At 47.3% G+C, this 19000-nt stretch overlaps 1 protein-coding gene across 1 annotated transcript in view; it reads right to left on the bottom strand.

The window, feature by feature from the left end:
• col4a6 (collagen, type IV, alpha 6) overlaps positions 1 to 19000 on the bottom strand; it is a 497938-nt gene that overhangs the window by 151573 nt on the left and 327365 nt on the right. The window contains exons 9-12 of the mRNA XM_072501535.1: positions 17124 to 17162; positions 14796 to 14858; positions 13897 to 13932; positions 4772 to 4813 (exon numbers count right to left, since the gene is read on the bottom strand). Coding sequence (XP_072357636.1) covers positions 4772 to 4813; positions 13897 to 13932; positions 14796 to 14858; positions 17124 to 17162 — 180 coding nt within the window. The remainder of the gene's footprint in view (positions 1 to 4771; positions 4814 to 13896; positions 13933 to 14795; positions 14859 to 17123; positions 17163 to 19000) is intronic.

The raw sequence follows: 19000 nt of genomic DNA, 5'->3' as shown, positions 1-19000 counted from the left end.
GCAAGTCATTCTCGTGGGCAGGAGCCGCTGTATGGCATGAGGGGAGAGGGAAGATTCGCGAGTGGGGGAAAAAGAAAAGTGAGAAAAATAGATAAAAATAATAAGAAACACTCCGTAAAAAAAACAGCGGTGGAAAGGTTATGCATGTTTTTACCCCTTACGTATTTGACAAATGTTTCCATCAATGACATTTGAAAAATTTGTGATTAATAATCGGGTTAATTCTGCAGGGATTGGCCTTTTTCCTCTGCTCAATTTCCCCAAACCGCGGCAAGGTCAAGGATATTAGTGACAAGGAGAATGAGGCTGCCATCAAACAGGCAACAATATTCATTGAGAAAAATTGGGAAAAGTCAAAGGTCATAGAGCAAGATGCCACAAAGGTCAAAAGGAAGAGGAGAGCGGTCGGAAATAAATAACATTTTCGTAGTCGGGACAATGCCAAGGCTCAGATTTAAAAGCCTGTTGACTGCAGAGGAAAAGGGGGAACAGGGGAGGGGGGGGGGGGCGAAGAGGTAAGGAGATGAATGGAGAAGACGAGCCCGGAGAAAGAGAGTCAAAGTAGGAGGCAGCGCAACCAGTCTAGATTTGAAAGCAGCAAGAATGCAAGGAGGAGGGAGAGTGAGTGGAGGAAAAGATTGAAAATCGCCTTTGTTCCAATTAAACCACGAAAGAGAAGGTGAATTGAAAGAGGTCCTGGGTGTGGAAACTTCTGTCACAGGAGGCCAAGCCCTGCAATTGAGAGTAACTGCACACAGCTGTTGAGATCACAGCAGAAGAATAGTGAGCTGAACATGCAGAGGCAGAGGAGCTGAGCTGGAGGGTGGGGGATGGGTGATTCAGCACATGGCATCTATCATGTCGAAAATAGCAACACATTGGGCCACGGAGCGTGTGATGTCAATAAAAGCACAATACATGCTAAAGCTATCTGTCCGAAGGCAGCTTGGTAGCTATTGGTTGCAGATGTTTGGTTCAATGACCACTGATATCTCATAGAATTTACAGTGCAGAAGGAGGCCATTCAGCCCATCGAGTCTGCACTGGCCCTTGGAAAGAGCACCCTACCCAAGCCCACATGTCCACCCCATACCCACACCTCCACCCTATCCCCGTAACCCCACCTAACCTTTTTTGGACACTAAGGGCAATTTAACATAGACAATCCACCTAACCTGCACATCTTTGGACTGTGGGAGGAAACCGGAGCACCCGGAGGAAACCCACGCAGACACGGGGAGAACGTGCGGACACCGCACAGACAGTGACCCAAGCCGGGAATCGAACCTGGCACCCTGGAGCTGTGAAGCAACTGTGCTAACCACTGTGCTACCGTGCTGCCCTGAACAATGTCACAATGACAACAGATGTTCTGCTATTCCCAGTGTTCTACCTTTCTCCCCCTCCTCTCTTCTGAAGCCCAGGCTTCAGTTGGCCTTGAGGTCTTGGACATCAGCCAGTATCGTGCCTTCATGTGCAGACCAATTACTTACAGGCAACTACTCACACATGGGAGGCTCCCCACACTGAAATCCAGCCCTGTCCTTACCTTACATCTGCACACTCTCCTGTAAGTGTCACTGAAGATTCTTCTCCCTCCTGGTTTAATTATAGCTCCTCCACTGCTGCTCCCCTGTCTCAGGGGCTTTTCTGTGTAATCCCTTTTACCCACAGGGCCATCAATTTTTCTTTTTAAACCCTCCTTCCCAATTGACTCCGACCTTCCTGGTCGATGCCACCCCCACTGCCCATCCCACGCCTACCAATACAGAAGTGCGGAATAACTTTCATCCCAACTCTTGCTTGGTGCCTCCCAGGAGCTAAGGAACTCCTGAAAAAAATGGAAACCATACCACCCACAGCATATCCTAAATTAAGACAGCCAGGAGGGACAGGTTCTGTTCGAAAAATTTAAGAGGGAGCGTCACGCCTTTGCAGAATATTCCTACAGGTTCAGGCTCTGGGACACTCAACGCTGCATTCATAGTGTCAACGTGGTGAGGCAGTGGGGACACTTTGAGGCACCTCTCAATCTTTCACGCTGCCTTTCATCCTGTCCACACTGAGAGACGCACAAAATGCCAAGAGCTACCAAGCCTGGTTCATAACATGAGAGTCGCGTCATTAAAAACGGTGATTTTAATCACAGCGAGAGCCGGTGGCGACATGATTACGCAGTCAGCGCAGCTCGAAGATTCTCACACACTATCTGTTTAAAAAGCAAATGAGAATGAAGTGAGCGAGACATCAGTTAAGGTGGTCAGTGACCCTGCTACTGCAGTTAGCTGCTTATTAAAACATCATCCAAATAGCACAGGCAATGAGGGTGCAGTCGTTCTTTTACAGCCTCTGGCATCTGCATTTTCAGTATTTAGTTTCCTTTCCATTGAGCTAAGATATACTTGATCTTTGTTCCCTAACATTTTGATTTGACCTCTGCCTGCTCCCTAACATTTTGCTGCCAAGTGCTGATTGGCAATTTTAACTTTTGAGGTCAATTTTAACCGCAGCGGATGAATAAATCACAACCAATATTTCTGTTATAAAAATGATTGATGACCGTGCTTAAAAATGCTCCGGGTAAACTCTACAGTGATACCTTCAACCTTAGGAACCTGACAAAAGATTAAATGAAAAATGTTAAACCTGTCGGTCAAGGCAGCAGTAACATTTAGATCCTATTGGTGGCACTGCTGAGCTAATTAGCTGCTAGTTCTGTAGCGCCACTGACTGGAGATTTGTGGTACTGCAACTGAGTTAAAATGCACAGCAAAAGAACTCAGATTAGAAAATCTAAATCTAATCCATCCATTCAGAATAATTGAATGGGCTGTGATTACTTTTTTAAATGTTTTAAAGTGTTAAGTTCAACGTTTCCAAAAGCAAAGGGGGCAACTGCATCTTATACATTCCAGTAAAAGACCAGTTAAAGTATCTGAATCCTTGGGCGCTGAGGGAAACAGTGTCCCTTAGGGCCTGGTTTGAACACAGTGCACCTGAAGCTGTGGCTGTCTCCTCTGTCTATGAGTACTGAGGGTCCTTTGTTAAATCAGATTGTATAATTCAAACCAGCTTTAAATGGCCACGTTACAAAACTGATCCTAACTTTGCACTAACTGAGCACTTTGGGTAAGCTTACTCAGAGAGCCCACAGGAAGGCTACTGGTGGAAAATTGGGAGAAGTCCCACTGATGCAGAAAAGGGGTCCTCTTATGACTTTGGTGTCAAAGCACATTTTGGATCTTTATTCTTTGCTGTACCTGACTTGAGAGTTCTTCATTTAGACAGAGGGTGACTGTCAATGGAAAAGCATTCTCTTTCCTAACACTGGCATTCTCTACCATCACAATGGTTGCCATATCTTTATTGCAAATGTTTTTTTCTTGGATTAGTACCTCCAACGATCTCTGATTCAATAAAACTAAGGGATAAGAACAAGGGTGGAACTTAATGAAGCCGGTGGGACTCCCAAATTTCCCCCTAAATCTTGTGTCCCACTCCCCAGACTACCCAATCTCCGGGAGCCCTGAGGGAATTATATTCCGAATTGGCAGCAGGATCCCGGCCACTACGGCTCCCCCCCCATATCCCCCCACTTCGTAGGGAACATTTAATTGCAGGACATCCTCTAGTATGGTGAAAATTTCATCCCCGGAGAGCTGCTGGTTAATCAGTGGCAACACCACCGGAACAGTAGTTGCTGCTGGTAAAGCACTGGGCCTTCGCCAGGGTTCACCATTGGATCCCTGGAGCAAGGTAAGTGACGGCGCCAAACGGATGGGAGTCATGGGCAGTGGATCACTGGTGAGGGGGGTCTGGGGGGGGGGGGGGGGTCAGAGGAAAGGGCAGCAGTGGCTTTCAGCAACTCCCCCCCCCCCTCCCCCCCACTCAAATGGCAATTGGGTGCGAAGGCCGTCTGTCCACAAGCCTGCCCATTTTGGACTTAAACACGGGGAGGAGACGGGTTCCCTACCCGACACCCTCCCACCTGATCGAACAGCCACTCCCGTCCCTGAACTCACCTCTTTGAGGGGTAGTAAATGCCACCCCTGGAAGTCGGTCACCAGACCAGCAAGCTACTGCGTTACTAAAAGGAGAATGTAGGAATGTCCTGAAAATTCCAATCATGGCATTAGAGGGGCATGGAATCACTCTGGCGATTTCCACACCACGTCCTCAGGCATAGTATCCGAAAGAAATACGCAGCAGGCACTTAGATTTAGATCTTTTAAGCGAACTGGACCAAAAGCTGGAAGGTGCAGTTTAATGGTTGTAAGCTTAGACTTGATCACTTTGGTGACCAGTTCGAAGACCGGCTCTCTCAAGTTAAAAAATGAAGGAGAGCCAAGTGGGAAGGAGGGGTCAGGAGGAACCTTTTAATCCCGGGATATAGAATAATTCCTGGAATGGGCACTGCAGTGGATGGTGTCAATGGCTTCATGGGACAAATGGACCGTGTTTCTGAATCAAGACAGGGCGAAGCTGAAAAGGCAGATAAATGGGATAGATCTCTTGAAAAGGACTAAGCACTTTGTCTTTTTCCCAGGTACTCTAATGCAGTTTAAGAGCTTCACCTGGTGTAAATGGTGTATGCCTATAAACTGGAATTCAAGGCTTCACAGCAGAAAAAATGCATACTGAAAATGCAGATGTTTTATTTTTACACATTATAAATATATTTTCTTTAATATGGTCAGAGTATAAAGTCCGAAAGCTAACAAGCAAATTACAGATAGTTTGGCAACAGCTTTCGCTCCTGCCCCATGCTTACCTTTCCTCCTTTCTGTCCTTGAAATCCCAATCCCATGTTACCCTGAAACACAATTTGTTTTGAACTTAGAAGAATTTTCTTTTTTAAAAAAAGTGCCTTCACCGAGTGTAAAGTTGGCCTTTGTGCCGTCACCCGCCTGTTCACACTTTGATGAAGAGTAACAGATGTTCATTGAAAAGTGTGCAGTAAGACTACCATTCGGCCCATCGTGTCGGTGTCATCTCTGTGGAACAGCTCAAGTTTCACTTCCCTGTGCTTACACCATTTGTAAGTGGCAAAGCCACTTGTCTAATTTCCTTTTTGGAAAGTTATCATTGAATCTGCTTCTACGGTCATTTCTGACAGCCCTTTCCCAATCACAACAACTCGCCACGTTAAAAAGAAAATCTCTCTTCATCTGCCCCTGGGTGCTCTTGCCAACGGTTTTAAATCTGCTCCAGCTGGTTACGGTCCCTTCTGCCAGCGTAAACACTCTCTCCCTATCCTTAACGGAGCACTCCGTCAAAATGAATAATGACTTGGACATGATACTCCAGCTGAAGCTTAAACAATGATTTATAAAGGTTTAGCGCGACCTCTTTGTTTTTATATTTTATTATGCCTCTATTTATAAAGCCAAGGATCTCTTATGCTTCTTTTTTAACCATCGCTTCAACTTGTTCTGCCAGGTTCAAAGATTTGTGTACATAAATCTCCAGATTTCCCTCTTCTTGCACACTTCTTGAAATCATACCGTCTGATTTGTATAATCTACTCTTTCTCTTCCCCCCCCCCCCTCCCCGACTCACATTTCTCCACACTGAATTGCACCTGTCATCAAAATGACCATAAAGCAGCTTTTTACTGTTCTGAAGCAGCCAAATTAAATGTTTGAAGCACCCCCTGGTGGCTCACCCCAGTTTATGGTTTAAATATTAGTAAAGGCCAAGAGCACACAGGAATGTTATATAGGTAAACACCTCCTATAGAGAAGCTCACTGCATGCAGAGTGCTGCCTCACACCGTTCTAAAGTAACTATCAGGGCCAACCCCAGTCGCGTTGGGTATGCCTCACTTCCAAGTGAGTTTAACAAGAGTATAAAGTGAAGTATCAGCTGGCTAATTTTACTATGTGCTTGAAGCAAAGGTTGGATATTCCTGTTAAAGGTTCAGCAGCATTGGCAGTATCATCATGTGAATTAGCTGGGTGTCAGTTAATAGACTGTGTCACCAAACTCACTGGGACGTAGAGAAAAGCCAGAATCCAGATTAAGGTGACCACCCACTGGAAGTCACTAATGTCAGACACGGCTGTGATCTGCAAGGATCACATGCAACGATCCACATCGGTTTGAGATGGGAAAAGGACCAATTGCAAGTGAGTGGCAGGTATCAACAGGGCCGAGGGGTGGGTGGGTAAAGGATCATGAGGACCAACCCCTGTGTATTTGTGTCCCAGTTAGTTTGCGGACAGGGTAAGCATTAGGCAGAGGCTCCTGCCAGTGCTTCACTGTGCGAAGTGTACCTCGTCACAAAATACAAAAGGTAAAACCATCCAATATCGAACACTGGCCAGATCGGCTAAAAAACGGGACTCTCTGGTTTTGTGTTTTGGAGGTGCGACAGTCGGGAGCATGGTGGTTTCAAAGAAGGGAGCTTTATTCACAGTGTGTTATCTCTTACATGGCTGTTCTCTCTGTTCCCTGTGCCAGGACATTTGGTATCACCTCCGGTGAATACATCAATACAACAGAGCTTCACTAGAGTGAATAAGAATTAAAGCAAATATGTAACCTTTCCTCCCCACCCCCCCTTAAATTGAACATGCCCAACAAGTTTAAAACAAGTTCAACATGAACAATAGTCGATAAGTCAGACGGTCTGGAGCTCGTCGCTCTCGGAACGATTGACAGCGAACCTCTGTTGTCTTCTTCACACTGGCGGTAACCTTGGGCATATCCCTCTTTGCACTAACGTCATCGATGTTTGGTTCGATCTATATTGAATTGGAACGATAGGTTGTCCCTGTGTCTGGTCAGAAGGTGAGGTGTTGTTTTCCTCAACAGTATCTGTTAATGTCGGGGTCGTAGGAAAGGTTTAGTCATGACTTTGTAGGTTTGAACCTGGATTTACTGCAGGCCCCGATTTCATTCTGCAGCCAGTAACTGGTCTGCATTTTTCCTCCAGATAACATCATCTCTGGGGCTTTTCATAGTAACTTCATTGAAGCCTTTTCGTGACAATAAGCGATTATTATTATTATCTCTGGTGTGGACCGTATAAGGGACAGGTCCAGCCTGTGTAATGATTGTGACAGGAACCCATTTCTCCCCTGTGGGGTTATTCCTAACCAAAACTGCTTGTTTTTGGTGGAAAACTCTGTTCTTTGCCTTGTTTTCCCACCATTCCATCTGTTCTTGCTGGTACTGTTGTACGATCTCTTTAGTTTTTGACCGTTCCAACAGATCGAACGCGGAATGTAGTTGTCCTTTCATCATTTGTAATGCAGGAGAGGCGCCGAGGTCCCAGGTTCGATCCCGGCTCTGGGTCACTGTCCGTGAGGAGTTTGCACATTCTCCCCGTGTTTGCGTGGGTTTCGCCCCCACAACCCAAAAGATATGCAGGCTAGGTGGATTGGCCACGCTGAATTGCCCCTTAATTGGAAAAAATGAATTGGGTACTCTAAAACTTTTTTTTAAAGTAATGCAGGTGAGGTCTAGGTCGTGGAATATATCCTATACACCGGAAGGAACTCGTTAAGAGGTCTGATCAGTGAACCTTGTTCTCTTCAATTTCCAGGTCCAGTCCAGGCCACCAGAAATAACCTCTCGCTATTTCCTTCATGTGCTTGACTCCACAATGGCCCTCATGTAGCTTCTCTAACACTTATTTCCTCAATGGTGGCAGAATAATCGCTTTGAGACTCAGAGAAGACATCCTGACTGTACTGACGGCTCCAAACTCCTGGAGTAGTAAGGTTTCAGGTTAGGTGCTAGTTCCAAAGTCTTCCCTCGTAATGTCATATCCATCACTTCTAAGAGGATCGGATTGCTCCGAGTGTTTCCTTACTTGTTTGTAAGTGACTGGTGTGTGCCTACTTGTTCAAAGTAGAAGATCTTCCCATTTGAGCAGTGGTAAACCATCCACATTAGCATGTAGACTTGACTATCAGTACTTAATGGTATCAGCATGTGCAGAACAAGGCAATGCCCAATTTTGCAATCTACTTGCGGCAAGTGACAGAATTCCTGTGTGTGGTCCAAAAAATAGTAGTTCATGGGCGATGGTCCGTGAACAATGTTAACATCTTCACATAGAGGAATTGATCCCTAAAGCTTCTCTTTCAATTTAGGCATAGTTACTTTCAGCTTTGCTCAAGGTTTGAGAAGAAAATGCAATGGACGTCTCTTCACCCAATGGCATGGTGTGGGAGACCACTGCTCCTACATCATAAGGAGATGCAGCGCAAGTTAACTGTAAGGGTAACGTAGGATCAAAGTGCGTGAGAACTTCAGATTTAAGTCACGTTTCTTCAGCTCGCACTCCCACTTCTTGGTCTAGCACAAGAAGTTATGTAATGGCTTCAGAATTATTGCCAGGTTTGGGACAAACATTCCACAGTAGTTCAATAATCCCAGGAAGGAATGTATCTGATTAATATTCTGAGGTGCAGGTGCCTCTGTCATGCCTTTACCTTTGAAAGAGATTTGTGGAGGCCAGCGGCGTCGATCGCATGTCCCAAATACTCAACGGAGGATTGGAAGAACTCACACTTGTCCTTCTGGACTCTCAGACCTAGTCTCCCAATCTCTGGAGAATTGCATCCAGATTTAGAAGGCGTTCCTCTTCATCTCTTCCAGTAACTGGGATGTCATCCAGATAGCACTGGACTCCGCTCATCCACTCAGGATCTGATCCATTGCTCTTTGAAACAATGCAGGACTTATGTGATACCAAACGGCAATCTTCGGTACTAAAACAAGCCATTACGTGTCACAATTGTCTTCTTGTCCACATTTATTTTTAAGTAAGCGTCAAATCAATTTTGCTGAAATGTCCTCCTGTGAGTCCCACAAACAAACCGTCAATGTGAGCAAATGGGTATTGTTCAGCACATAACACTGGATTTATGGTAACCTTGAAGACCCCGGAAATCCTTACAGATCTATCTTTTGGCAACACAGTGGTTAGCACTGCTGCCTCACAGCGCCAAGGACCTGGGTGTGACTTCTGCGTTGGGTAATTGTCTGTGTGGAGTTTGCACTTTCTCCCCGTATCTGCGTGGGTTTCCTTTGGGTGCTCCAGCTTCCTCCCGCAGCCCAATGATGTACAGGTTAGGTGGATTGGCCAGGCTAAATTGCCCCTCAGTGTCCATGGATGTGCAGGCTAGGTTACAGGGTTATGGGAACAGTAGTGTGCTCTTTCGGAGGGTCAGTGCAGAGTCGATGGGCCAATGGCCTCCTTCTGCACTGTAGGGATTGTATGATTACATGGTTCGTGATGGCTGGAACTATTGTCATGGCCCATTCACTGATAATGACAGGTTCCAAGACTCCGCACTTCACAAGCCACTATAAGTCAGCCTCCACCTTTGACCGAATAGCATATGGTTTTGACGTCAAGCATTTTGCGTGGCTTCCTTCTTTGTTTTTCAGTTTAACTTTAATATCTGGCATGCTCCCTAATTCGCCATCGAGTACAACAGTGTTCTTTTTAAAAATTTTCACGAGGCTGGATTCTCCATTGGTTATCGTGTTGACTTCGGTCAAATTCTCTCCAGCCATGTTTGACCCATTGAAGCTGGATAGTTTCCATTTACTGCTGTTGTTGCCCTTTAAGTTGCACAGCTTCTTCAATGCGGCCCTTCAGTGGAAGCACTTCTCCTGCGTGTGTCTTCAGCACTATCCTTGATAACCTGAAGGGATGTTAAGAGAGACCACAGCCCCAGTGTCAACTTGCATCCTTACTGACTGTCCATCCAGCAGTGGAGTGACCCAGTATCGGTGTGTACTACCAGCAATGGCTAGCATGGTTGTGATAATTCCTCCTCTGACTGTGGGTTGCTTCATTTTCTTGGGTCTTTTTGTACAGCATGGACATTCCCCCTTTTATTTTGTTGAATTGCTGCCTTGGTTTGTTCTTGCTTCTTATTTTTACTTAAAGTTTGCTTTTTTCTTTCTACAGGCACGCTCTGTGTGTCCTTTTATTCCACAGCGTTGACATATCATGGGCAGGATTCTCCATCCCGCCAGACCCGTTTTCTGGCTCGGCACCCCCCTGTCGGTAGCAGGATCCTCCGTCCCGGCAGCTTGCCAATGGGGTTTCCCATTGTGGTCACCCCAATGCCGTCGGGAAATCCGCGGGCATGATTGCTCTGCCGGCGAAGAGGAAGATCCCGTCGACGGAGAATCCACTACATGTCTTTATATTCACATTCAGCAGCAGAATGCCCTGGTTTTGTACATCGATAACATGTTCAACTCCCAAGATACTTGGGTGTCGATTCGGCAGCCATTTTGTGCATTTGAGTACACAAACTCAATTGCTGTGCTTCCTTTGCAACCAGCTCCATGGAAACAGCAATTTCACATGTTGCCACTCTCGCTGGCGGGCAGGGTACAGTCGATTAAAATGGTGGTTCTCCCGAGGTTTCTTTTTGTATTCCAATGCCTTCCAATAGTGATTACCAAGGCCTTTTTTAAGAGGGTAAGCAGGAGCATCATGGGATTTGTGTGGGCGAGCAAGACCCCACGGGTAAGGAGGGGGTTCCTGGAGCGTAGCAGAGATAGAGGAGGGTTGGCGTTGCCGAATCTGGGTGGCTACTAGTGGGCAGCCAACGTGGTGATGATCCGTAAGTGGGTGATGGAGGGAGAGGGGGCGGCGTGGAAGAGGTTGGAGATGGCGTCCTGCAAAGGAACGAGCCTGGGGGCGCTGGTGACGGCACCGCTGCCGCTCTAGCCGACAAGGTACACCACGAGCCCGGTGGTGGCGGCAACGTTAAAGATCTGGGGGCAGTGGAGACGACATAGGGGAGCGATAGGGGAGCCTCGGTGTGGTCCCCGATCAGGGGTAACCATCGGTTTGTCCCAGGAAGGATGGATGGGGGGTTTCAGAGCTGGCATCGGGCAGGGATTAGAAGAATGGGGGACCTGTTCACCGACGGAACGTTTGCGAGCTTAGGGGCGCTGGAGGAGGAATTTGGACTACCCCCGGGAAATGCTTTCCGGTATATGCAAGTGAGGGCGTTTGTGAGGCGGCAGGTGAGGGAATTCCCGCTGCTCCCGGCACAGGGGATTCAAGACAGGGTGATTTCGGGCGTATGGGTCGGGGAGGGCAAGGTGTCGGCGATATACCAGGAGATGAAAGAAGAGGGGGAGGCTTTGGTAGAAGAGCTAAAAGGTAAATGGGAAGAGGAGCTAGGGGAGGAGATTGAGGAGGGGCTGTGGGCTGATGCCCTAAGTAGGGTTAATTCCTCTTCCTCGTGTGCCAGGCTTAGCCTGATACAGTTTAAGGTAGTTCACAGAGCGCATATGACAGGGGCGAGGCTGAGTAGGTTCTTTGGGGTAGAGGACAGATGTGGGAGGTGCTCAGGAAGTCCGGCAAACCATGTCCATATGTTTTGGTCATGCCCGGCACTGGAGGAGTTTTGGAGGGGAGTTGCGGGAACAGTATCTAAGGTGGTGAAAGTCCAGGTCAAGCCAAGCTGGGGGCTAGCAATATTTGGAGTAGTGGACGAGCCGGGAGTGCAGGAGGTCAAAGAGGCCGGCATTCTGGCCTTTGCGTCCCTAGTAGCCCGGCAAAGGATCTTGTTAATGTGGAAAGAGGCGAAGCCCCCCAGTCTGGAGGCCTAGATAAATGATATGGCAGGGTTTATCAAGTTGGAGAGGATAAAGTTTGCCTTGAGAGGGTCTGCGCAGGGGTTCTATAGGCGGTGGCAACCGTTCCTGGACTATCTCGCGGAGCGTTAGAGGAAGGTCGGACAGCAGCAGCAGCAACTCAGGGGGGGGGGACATCTTTCTTTGGGGGGGGGCCTTTCTGGGGGGCATTTGAGCAAGAAAATACATGAATGATCCGGGAAACTGATATGTACGGGAGGAATCCAACGTACAAAGCTCTATATCACATTGACTTGCCATGTTCATGTCTTGCTATGTGAGCTTTTCTTCCTCTGTGTCACGGGGGGGGGGGGGGGGGGGGGGGCGGTTTGTATGGTTGAAAATTTTGTTAAAAACTCTTAATAATCAGATTTTTAAAAAAAGAAACAGCAATTTCCATGGCCTTCTGCAGAGTTAGATTACTCTATGAGCAAAGATTTCTGTATTTCTTCGCTGCGTAGACCACAAACCAATCTGTCCCAAAGAGTATCATTCAGCACACCTCCGGACTCACAATATTCAGCAAAGTCTTTTAAGTTCAGCCATGACTTGCTTGATCCAAAATGCCCTACAATCGTCAAGGGTTTTGGCGAAAAAGGTGCTTGCCAAATATCTACAATCTGCTTGTTTGTCTTAATGCCTGGCTTCTCAGGTTGCACCAAACTGCGGAGGAGATTAAACGTATCTATCCGCTCCCCCCCCCCCCCCCCCCCCCCATCATGCTCAGGAAAGTGGGCACCATAATAATTTCAGCTATTTTGTTTGCCCCTGTAAAATAGTTCAGTGTAGGAGCTCCATCGCTCCACATTTTCAGCAAAGGGTCCCACGAGGCTGAAAACTCCCACCATTTCTCTACTAATGGAGGCTTCCCGTGTGCACACTGAGCAACCGTGTTTTTGACAGTTTACTTTGACTCCCTCAAAACAAGGCAACAACCCAAGCTTTAGCCTCTGATTTATCACAGACAGCTGCATAATCTGTTCTGTAGGCAGATTATCGTTACTCATAGAGGTCATAGAATTTACAGTGCAGAATTTACAGGTCATTCGGCCCATCGAGTCTGCCCGGCCCTTGGAAAGAGCACAGTACTTAAGCCTCCACCTCCACCCTATCCCCGTAACCCAGTAACCCCAACTAACCTTTTGGACACTAAGGGCAATTTAGCATGGCCAATCCCCCTAACCTGCACTTCTTTGGACATCCACCTGACTCGTAGTTCTCTGTAGCATGTGCTGAAAGGATTTCCTTTCTAACTTTTCTTTTTTTTCAACTTTTCTCGGTAAATTTCTTCTTCACGTACCTTTAGTCCTCAGCGCCAGTTTTTACGTTGTGTTTTGGAAGTGTGATTCTAGGGAGCACGGAGTTTTAAAACAACGGAGCTTTATTCACAGTGTGAAGTTATCTCTTACGTGGCTGTCTTTCTCTCTCTGTTTCCTGCATTAGGATGTGTGTTGTCACTTTCAGTGAATACACAAATACAACAGAGCTTCACTAGAGCAAATAAGAATGCATGCGAATACATAACATCCAGCACAAAACCTTGATCCAGATACAAGGGGGCCTGTCCTTAAGTTCGGGAGTCCCTCTCGGCCTTGTAAGCATGGACCTCCTCCTCATGGCTGACAACGTCTTGGGGAGATCTTATTGAAACTTACAGGATACGGCGAGGCCTTGATAGGATAGACGTGGAGAGGATGTTTCCACTGGGAGGAGAAACTAGAACCAGAGGGCACAGCCTCAGACTGAAGGGACGATCCTTTAAAACAGAGATGAGGAGAAATTTCTTCAGGGTGGTGAACCTGTGGAACCCTTTGCCGCAGAAGGCTGTGGAGGCCAAATCACCGAGTGTCTTTAAGACAGAGATAGATAGGTTCTTGATTAATAAGGGGATCAGGGGTTATAGGGAGAAGGCAGGTGAATGGGGATGAGAAAAATATCAGCCATGATTGAATGGCGGAGCAGACTCGATGGGCTGAGTGGCCTAATTCTGCTCCTAGGTCTTAAGGTTGACTCATCAGAGTGAGGATTTGGGGTGAAACCAGGGATGGGAACTCCCTTTGTTGGAATTTCCTATTTTAGAAGCGCAACAGGGACCTGGCAAAACACTACAGGGCAATATGACAAGTGGGACAAGGTAGTGCAGCCTACAGAAGGCTGCAAGTAGGTTCCAACAGGTGTCAGAGGACAGCAGTGGATTTAAGTCTGATGCTGTGTGGGTAATTTTGCCTGTTTAACACTAAACACGAGTGAACAACATAAACCACTACTTACTTTTAATCCTTGAGCGCCTGGGAGACCAGGTCGACCCTGAAGAAGAAGATCAAAGAATTAATGGTTTTCTGAGGATACCAACAGACTGTAAAAGGGCAGCCACTAATATAATCCCTCGACAAATCGCTGAATTTTAATTTTAACACCAGGATTTTTGAGTAAGACTTGATGACGACCACCATTGGCAGGACCTGAAGATCCCTCCCTATTACGGCTTGGGTCTTGATCTATATGTTGCAACTTTCCCATGCGGTCACTACTCGTGTCGTCAGATTCAACAGTGAGGAGGCCATGAGCTCAATCCCATACATACGGTATTCATAGACACATGCTTTTCGTAGAGGCTGCTTTGTAATGATCTGATGTCAGAACCCTGACTGACTTTCTCTTCAAGAGGCGTCAAGATCATTAAAAATCTCCTTTTGTTGCTGCCTCAGCTGGTGCGAGCTTACCTTTCACAGAGCAGGGAGTGAGAATGTACTCGGTTGGCCTGCCTGGGCCATAGAGGTCCAGGAAATTCTGTATGTTTGAGTGCTCCTCACGAGCCCAATGACATAAAGGGTTAGCTTTACCACTCAGGGGAAGCCCCACTAACATGTTGAACAATTGCCCAATTCAGGCAACTTGTAGCACTTTTGTCAAATGCAAATGGACTACCAACTGTTCAATGGGCCTGCTGGCAATACCTCGACCTGTGCCAATAACAGCTTAAACATTCAACCTAGTCTAGTCTCGGAGGGGAGCAAATATTGCGACTGATTTTGGTATCTGTGTCCAATCACTGCAGGCAATACTTTGTCACAAAAGCAGACAAATTATCAGCCCAAAATAACTCTCATCCCGGTGACCATCCAGTTGGGTGAAATAAAACACAGGGTGGTTCTCCTGAGAATACGTACTGGATTGCCTGGATATCCTCTGGGACCCCCAGGGCCATAGGGACCAGGTGAACCCTTCAGACCCTGCAAGAAAAAAAGAAGAAACAATTGAGCCAGTTCATCCATGTATCAAATTAAACCTGAACTCATAGCCAGGGCCAACCGGTCACTGAATATTTAAACAATAATGGTATTTCACTTAGACATTGGTTGTTGAAGGATTAGACATGCGCATTTTGCCGTATCCAAGATGTGGAGCAGGATGAGCCATGCAATCAAAGTAAATTCGCTATTTTCTTCAAATAATTCACAGTCTTGCTGCCTGGGAACAACCCAGCAGGTTTCCCACATTTGATGGCAAATGGTGTGATCGCCAGGCAGCGAGTGCAGTGATATCGCTTCTATACTCTTTTCTCACTCGGAGACCTTGGTCTGGATTCTGCGCTTTGCAGGCTAAGTGCTGACAACGGCGTGGGAACAGTAGCAGCCGGTGAGGGGCTAGCAGCCGCACAGCGTAAAGCCACCTGCGGATACGGCGGGAGAATTGCCAAGTCCATGGCCATGCATGAGCGCCGACTGCATGCAGACCCTGCCTGCCAAAAACTGCCCCCCTGTAACACCCCTCGCCACCCCGGACCACCTCCAACAGCCCCCGCCAAAGTCCTCCTGCCCAGGGAACGGCTCCCTCTCCGACTGTGACGGTGCTGGGCTCAGTCCGCGAAGTTCTTGAAAGGTGTGAGCACACGCGCCTGACGCTGTCTGGAAGTCGGTTCATTGGGGGCAGAGCATCGGGAGAGGGCCTCAAGTGACGTCCTGAGGCCGTCCATACGGCGTACTCCCTGAGTATGCCATGTTTGAAGGGCGGAGCATCGCCAAAGGGGCACCGCCCCCGATTTCGTCGCGAATGGGGAGTCTCCGTCCGATCGCCAAACATGATTTTGGCTTCGCCGACCGGAGAATCCTGCCCCACGTGTAAGGAAAGGCTAGTTCTACCAAATGAGTTAATGTCAATTCCATTTCATTAGTTGTAACCATAAATGGAGCAATTTCACCCGAATGCACATTGGTAGCACATAGAAGAACTCAAGAGTCCATGGTAGTTTCCGCTCTCACACATGGGAAAGCACAGAGGTTCGTGGGAGTATTTTATTAGCGAAAGCTAATCTGTAAAATGTCATTTATAATTTGCACGCCCAGCTTTTGGTAATTTGTATTTGAGGGTTTCAAGTTTTATGGTAAATATTGAGTTGAATTTTGCGAGCTATCATGGGCAGGAAAGCAGATCAGTGCTTAAATGGATAAATTTTGTTGACATAATGGCTTCAATCTGCTGCTATTCCAATTCAATGGGTGGGATTGTACAGTCCAATTCAAAGGGTGGGCCCAATGTACAGTCCAACAGGTTTGACTCTGTGGGCTACTGGTTCGTGAAAGAATGGGGCTTCCTCCTCGTGATGGCAGTCGGACCTCATACTAATTAAAGGGCCATTGCCCAAAATATTAAAGCATGGTGAGCCAGCCAGGCGGAGGTGGGCCGCCCCCGACATTTGCACTGGGGTACGAGCAGCACAACCTCAATGTTTAATCCAGTTTATGAGAAAAGAAACCTGTGCCCAGATTGATGGAATGGAAATCTCCTCTTTGTTGTAGTTTGAACTGGTCTATGTGGAAAAGGAATTTGGGGAGACTAAAGTCAGTTCTTATCTAGTGTAAGCCCAGAACACTAACCTCAATTGATTTGACTCTTAAATGGCATAAAATAAAAGGTGAAATTGTTCTGGAACTTGCGGGGCTCAATTGATATCTCTGTTTAACACTTGTGGTTCGTTGCCACCGTACATGCTGAGGGTCTCGAGGTAGATCTCAAGGGATCTGTCTTTATATTAACATGCTAAGCAAGGTGTTCAGGTTGACGAGGGTTGAACACAATCATGAAGTTTATTACTGGTCACAACTAGATACAGCTCTGCACACTTGGTCTAGCGTGGGCACGAACAGTCACACAGGCTGATTACTTGACTATATGCCTGACTCATAAGCGATACGTGAAGTCTTACTGATACAGAGTCATGGGCAATGGAGAACAACTAACATGGAGGCTGTACCTTTAATCCTCCTGCCTTACACACGGCAATGTCACAGGGATGTCACTATGCAGCTTCTTATAGGTACATGCCATTGTCTACATTGGCATGCATTCAATATCTCAACAGACATCCCCATGGTCAAAGCTACTTCCACTGTTAGAGAGACAAAATAGAAACAAGGTGAGGCTGCAACACGGTTAAATGAAATGCCTTTTTATAATCCCGCCTACCAAGGGAACATTTTCCACCAATTGATACTCACAGGCACTCCATCCAAAGCTGGTAGGCCCGGATCACCCTGCTGGAGAGAGAGGGGAGAAAAATCACTTGAAAATCCACTTTTTAGTAATTGGTGCAGAAAGTAATAAAAAACTAAAACAGGAGATGTTTAAAGCATCAAAGAGGAGATCACATTCACATCACTTTTGCTGAGGTGAAGAAGATAACAAATGGCTCTGATGTGCTCTGACCTTAACACCAGCCATCAGAACCTGGGCCCCAGTGCCAGGGCCGACATTGACGTTTCTCTGTCTGTGACGTTTGGACGAATAAGGGTAAGGTCACCCAGAAGAGACATCATGTTAATCGGGGGGCCGCCCCGTCCCTGCTCAGCAGCTGTGCAGCCAAGAGCCACCAGAAATAAAAAGCAGCAAATACTGGAAATACTCAGCAGGTCAGGCAGCACCTTTCGAGAAGGAAGCTGAGTTGATGGCAGGGCTGGACTTTCAGCGTCGAGGAGGGTAGCAGGAGTCGGGGAAATTCCTGGCTCGGCCCACTTGCCTCAGGGGAGAGCACCAGGAGAAATGGATTTCCATTGGTGCGGTGGGATGTGGGTGTGGGCATCAGTCAGGTCAGCCAACACGAAAGAGCGCGGAGGCAGCCACAAAGGGCTGTTGGGCGCGGAGGCAGGCTGTTTAAAAGGCTGGCCTCAGAGCTGTGAGACTTTGTCTCAGCTACGATCAAAAATGTGAGGCCCTCACCCATAACACAGCCTCACACCCAATACAATCCCCAACTCCGGCCATGCTACCTCATGCCCAGCCCCACACACTTCCCAATGGACACCCATGCCAACGTATGTCTCCCTCGCCCAACCCCTATGGCCCTCATGCCCATGCCAGGTGGCAGAAATGGTGGCAGACGATCCTTCGAATGGAGAGGCTGGTGGGGTGGAAAGTAAGGGCAACGGGAACACTTTCCTGTTCCTGGGAGGGAGGGGACAGGGTGAGAGCAGGAACATGGGAAATAAGACGGACATGGTCAAGGGCCCTGTTCACCTTGTCGGGGAAATCCTTGATTGAGGAAGGAAGGTGTAGCACTAGTCTGGGCTACAGCATCAGAACGAATGCAATGTAGATGGAAAACCATTTCCTGTTTCTATCTCCACAAATGCTGCCAGACCTACTGGGTGTTTCCATTATTTTCTGTTTTTATTTCAGATTTTCAGCATCTGTGGTACTTTGTTTTTCTAAGAATTAACTAAACACCCACTGACAGGCAATCCATATTCACTACACTTCAGATTTGAAGGGAAGGTTGTGGCAGAAACGTTGATGACAGGTAGGTGTGGCAGTCTGATTAACGCTATGCTGCATGGTTGTCCAGATGAATCACGGTAGCAGGATGTTATGTGTTGGCATGGCGTTACCTAAAAGTACCAGCCTTCGTCAATAAAGTAAAGCCTGATTAGCTGCACCTGCAAAGTCACTGCCAACCATTTCTACAGATATCGGCAGGTCAGCCAGACACAGAGCTGTGCCATACAGGGATATTCATTGCCAACATGTGCAACAGGGCTGGCACAACCAGTGGCAAGGCCTGTCAGCTTTGGGCCTCAGGTTCGGCACCTACTTCCAGGTCTTCAGCAATATGAGGGATGGGTCTTTGAAGCGGGACAGAGGGAAATTATTCTGCAACATCTCTTGCTGCACCCATTCCAATTCAACAACCATCGAACAAAGAACCAGCTGCTACTTACCTGAATCAAGCCAGATAGAATATCTTATCCATTTATTTGGTCTATTAGTTCTCAATGCCCTGGTGCGTTCAGCCCTGCTACCAGTTGCTAATGGATTGAGAATTGAGTAGTTTTAACAGTTGTTATCTTTATCAGCGGAGCTAATCACTGCTTGGCTGCAC

Source organism: Scyliorhinus torazame, chromosome 5 (assembly GCF_047496885.1).
Source record: "Scyliorhinus torazame isolate Kashiwa2021f chromosome 5, sScyTor2.1, whole genome shotgun sequence".
Taxonomy (NCBI): Eukaryota; Metazoa; Chordata; class Chondrichthyes; order Carcharhiniformes; family Scyliorhinidae; genus Scyliorhinus; species Scyliorhinus torazame.
Note: the sequence above shows the minus strand (reverse complement) of the source record. Positions and strands in the feature narration are given on the sequence as shown.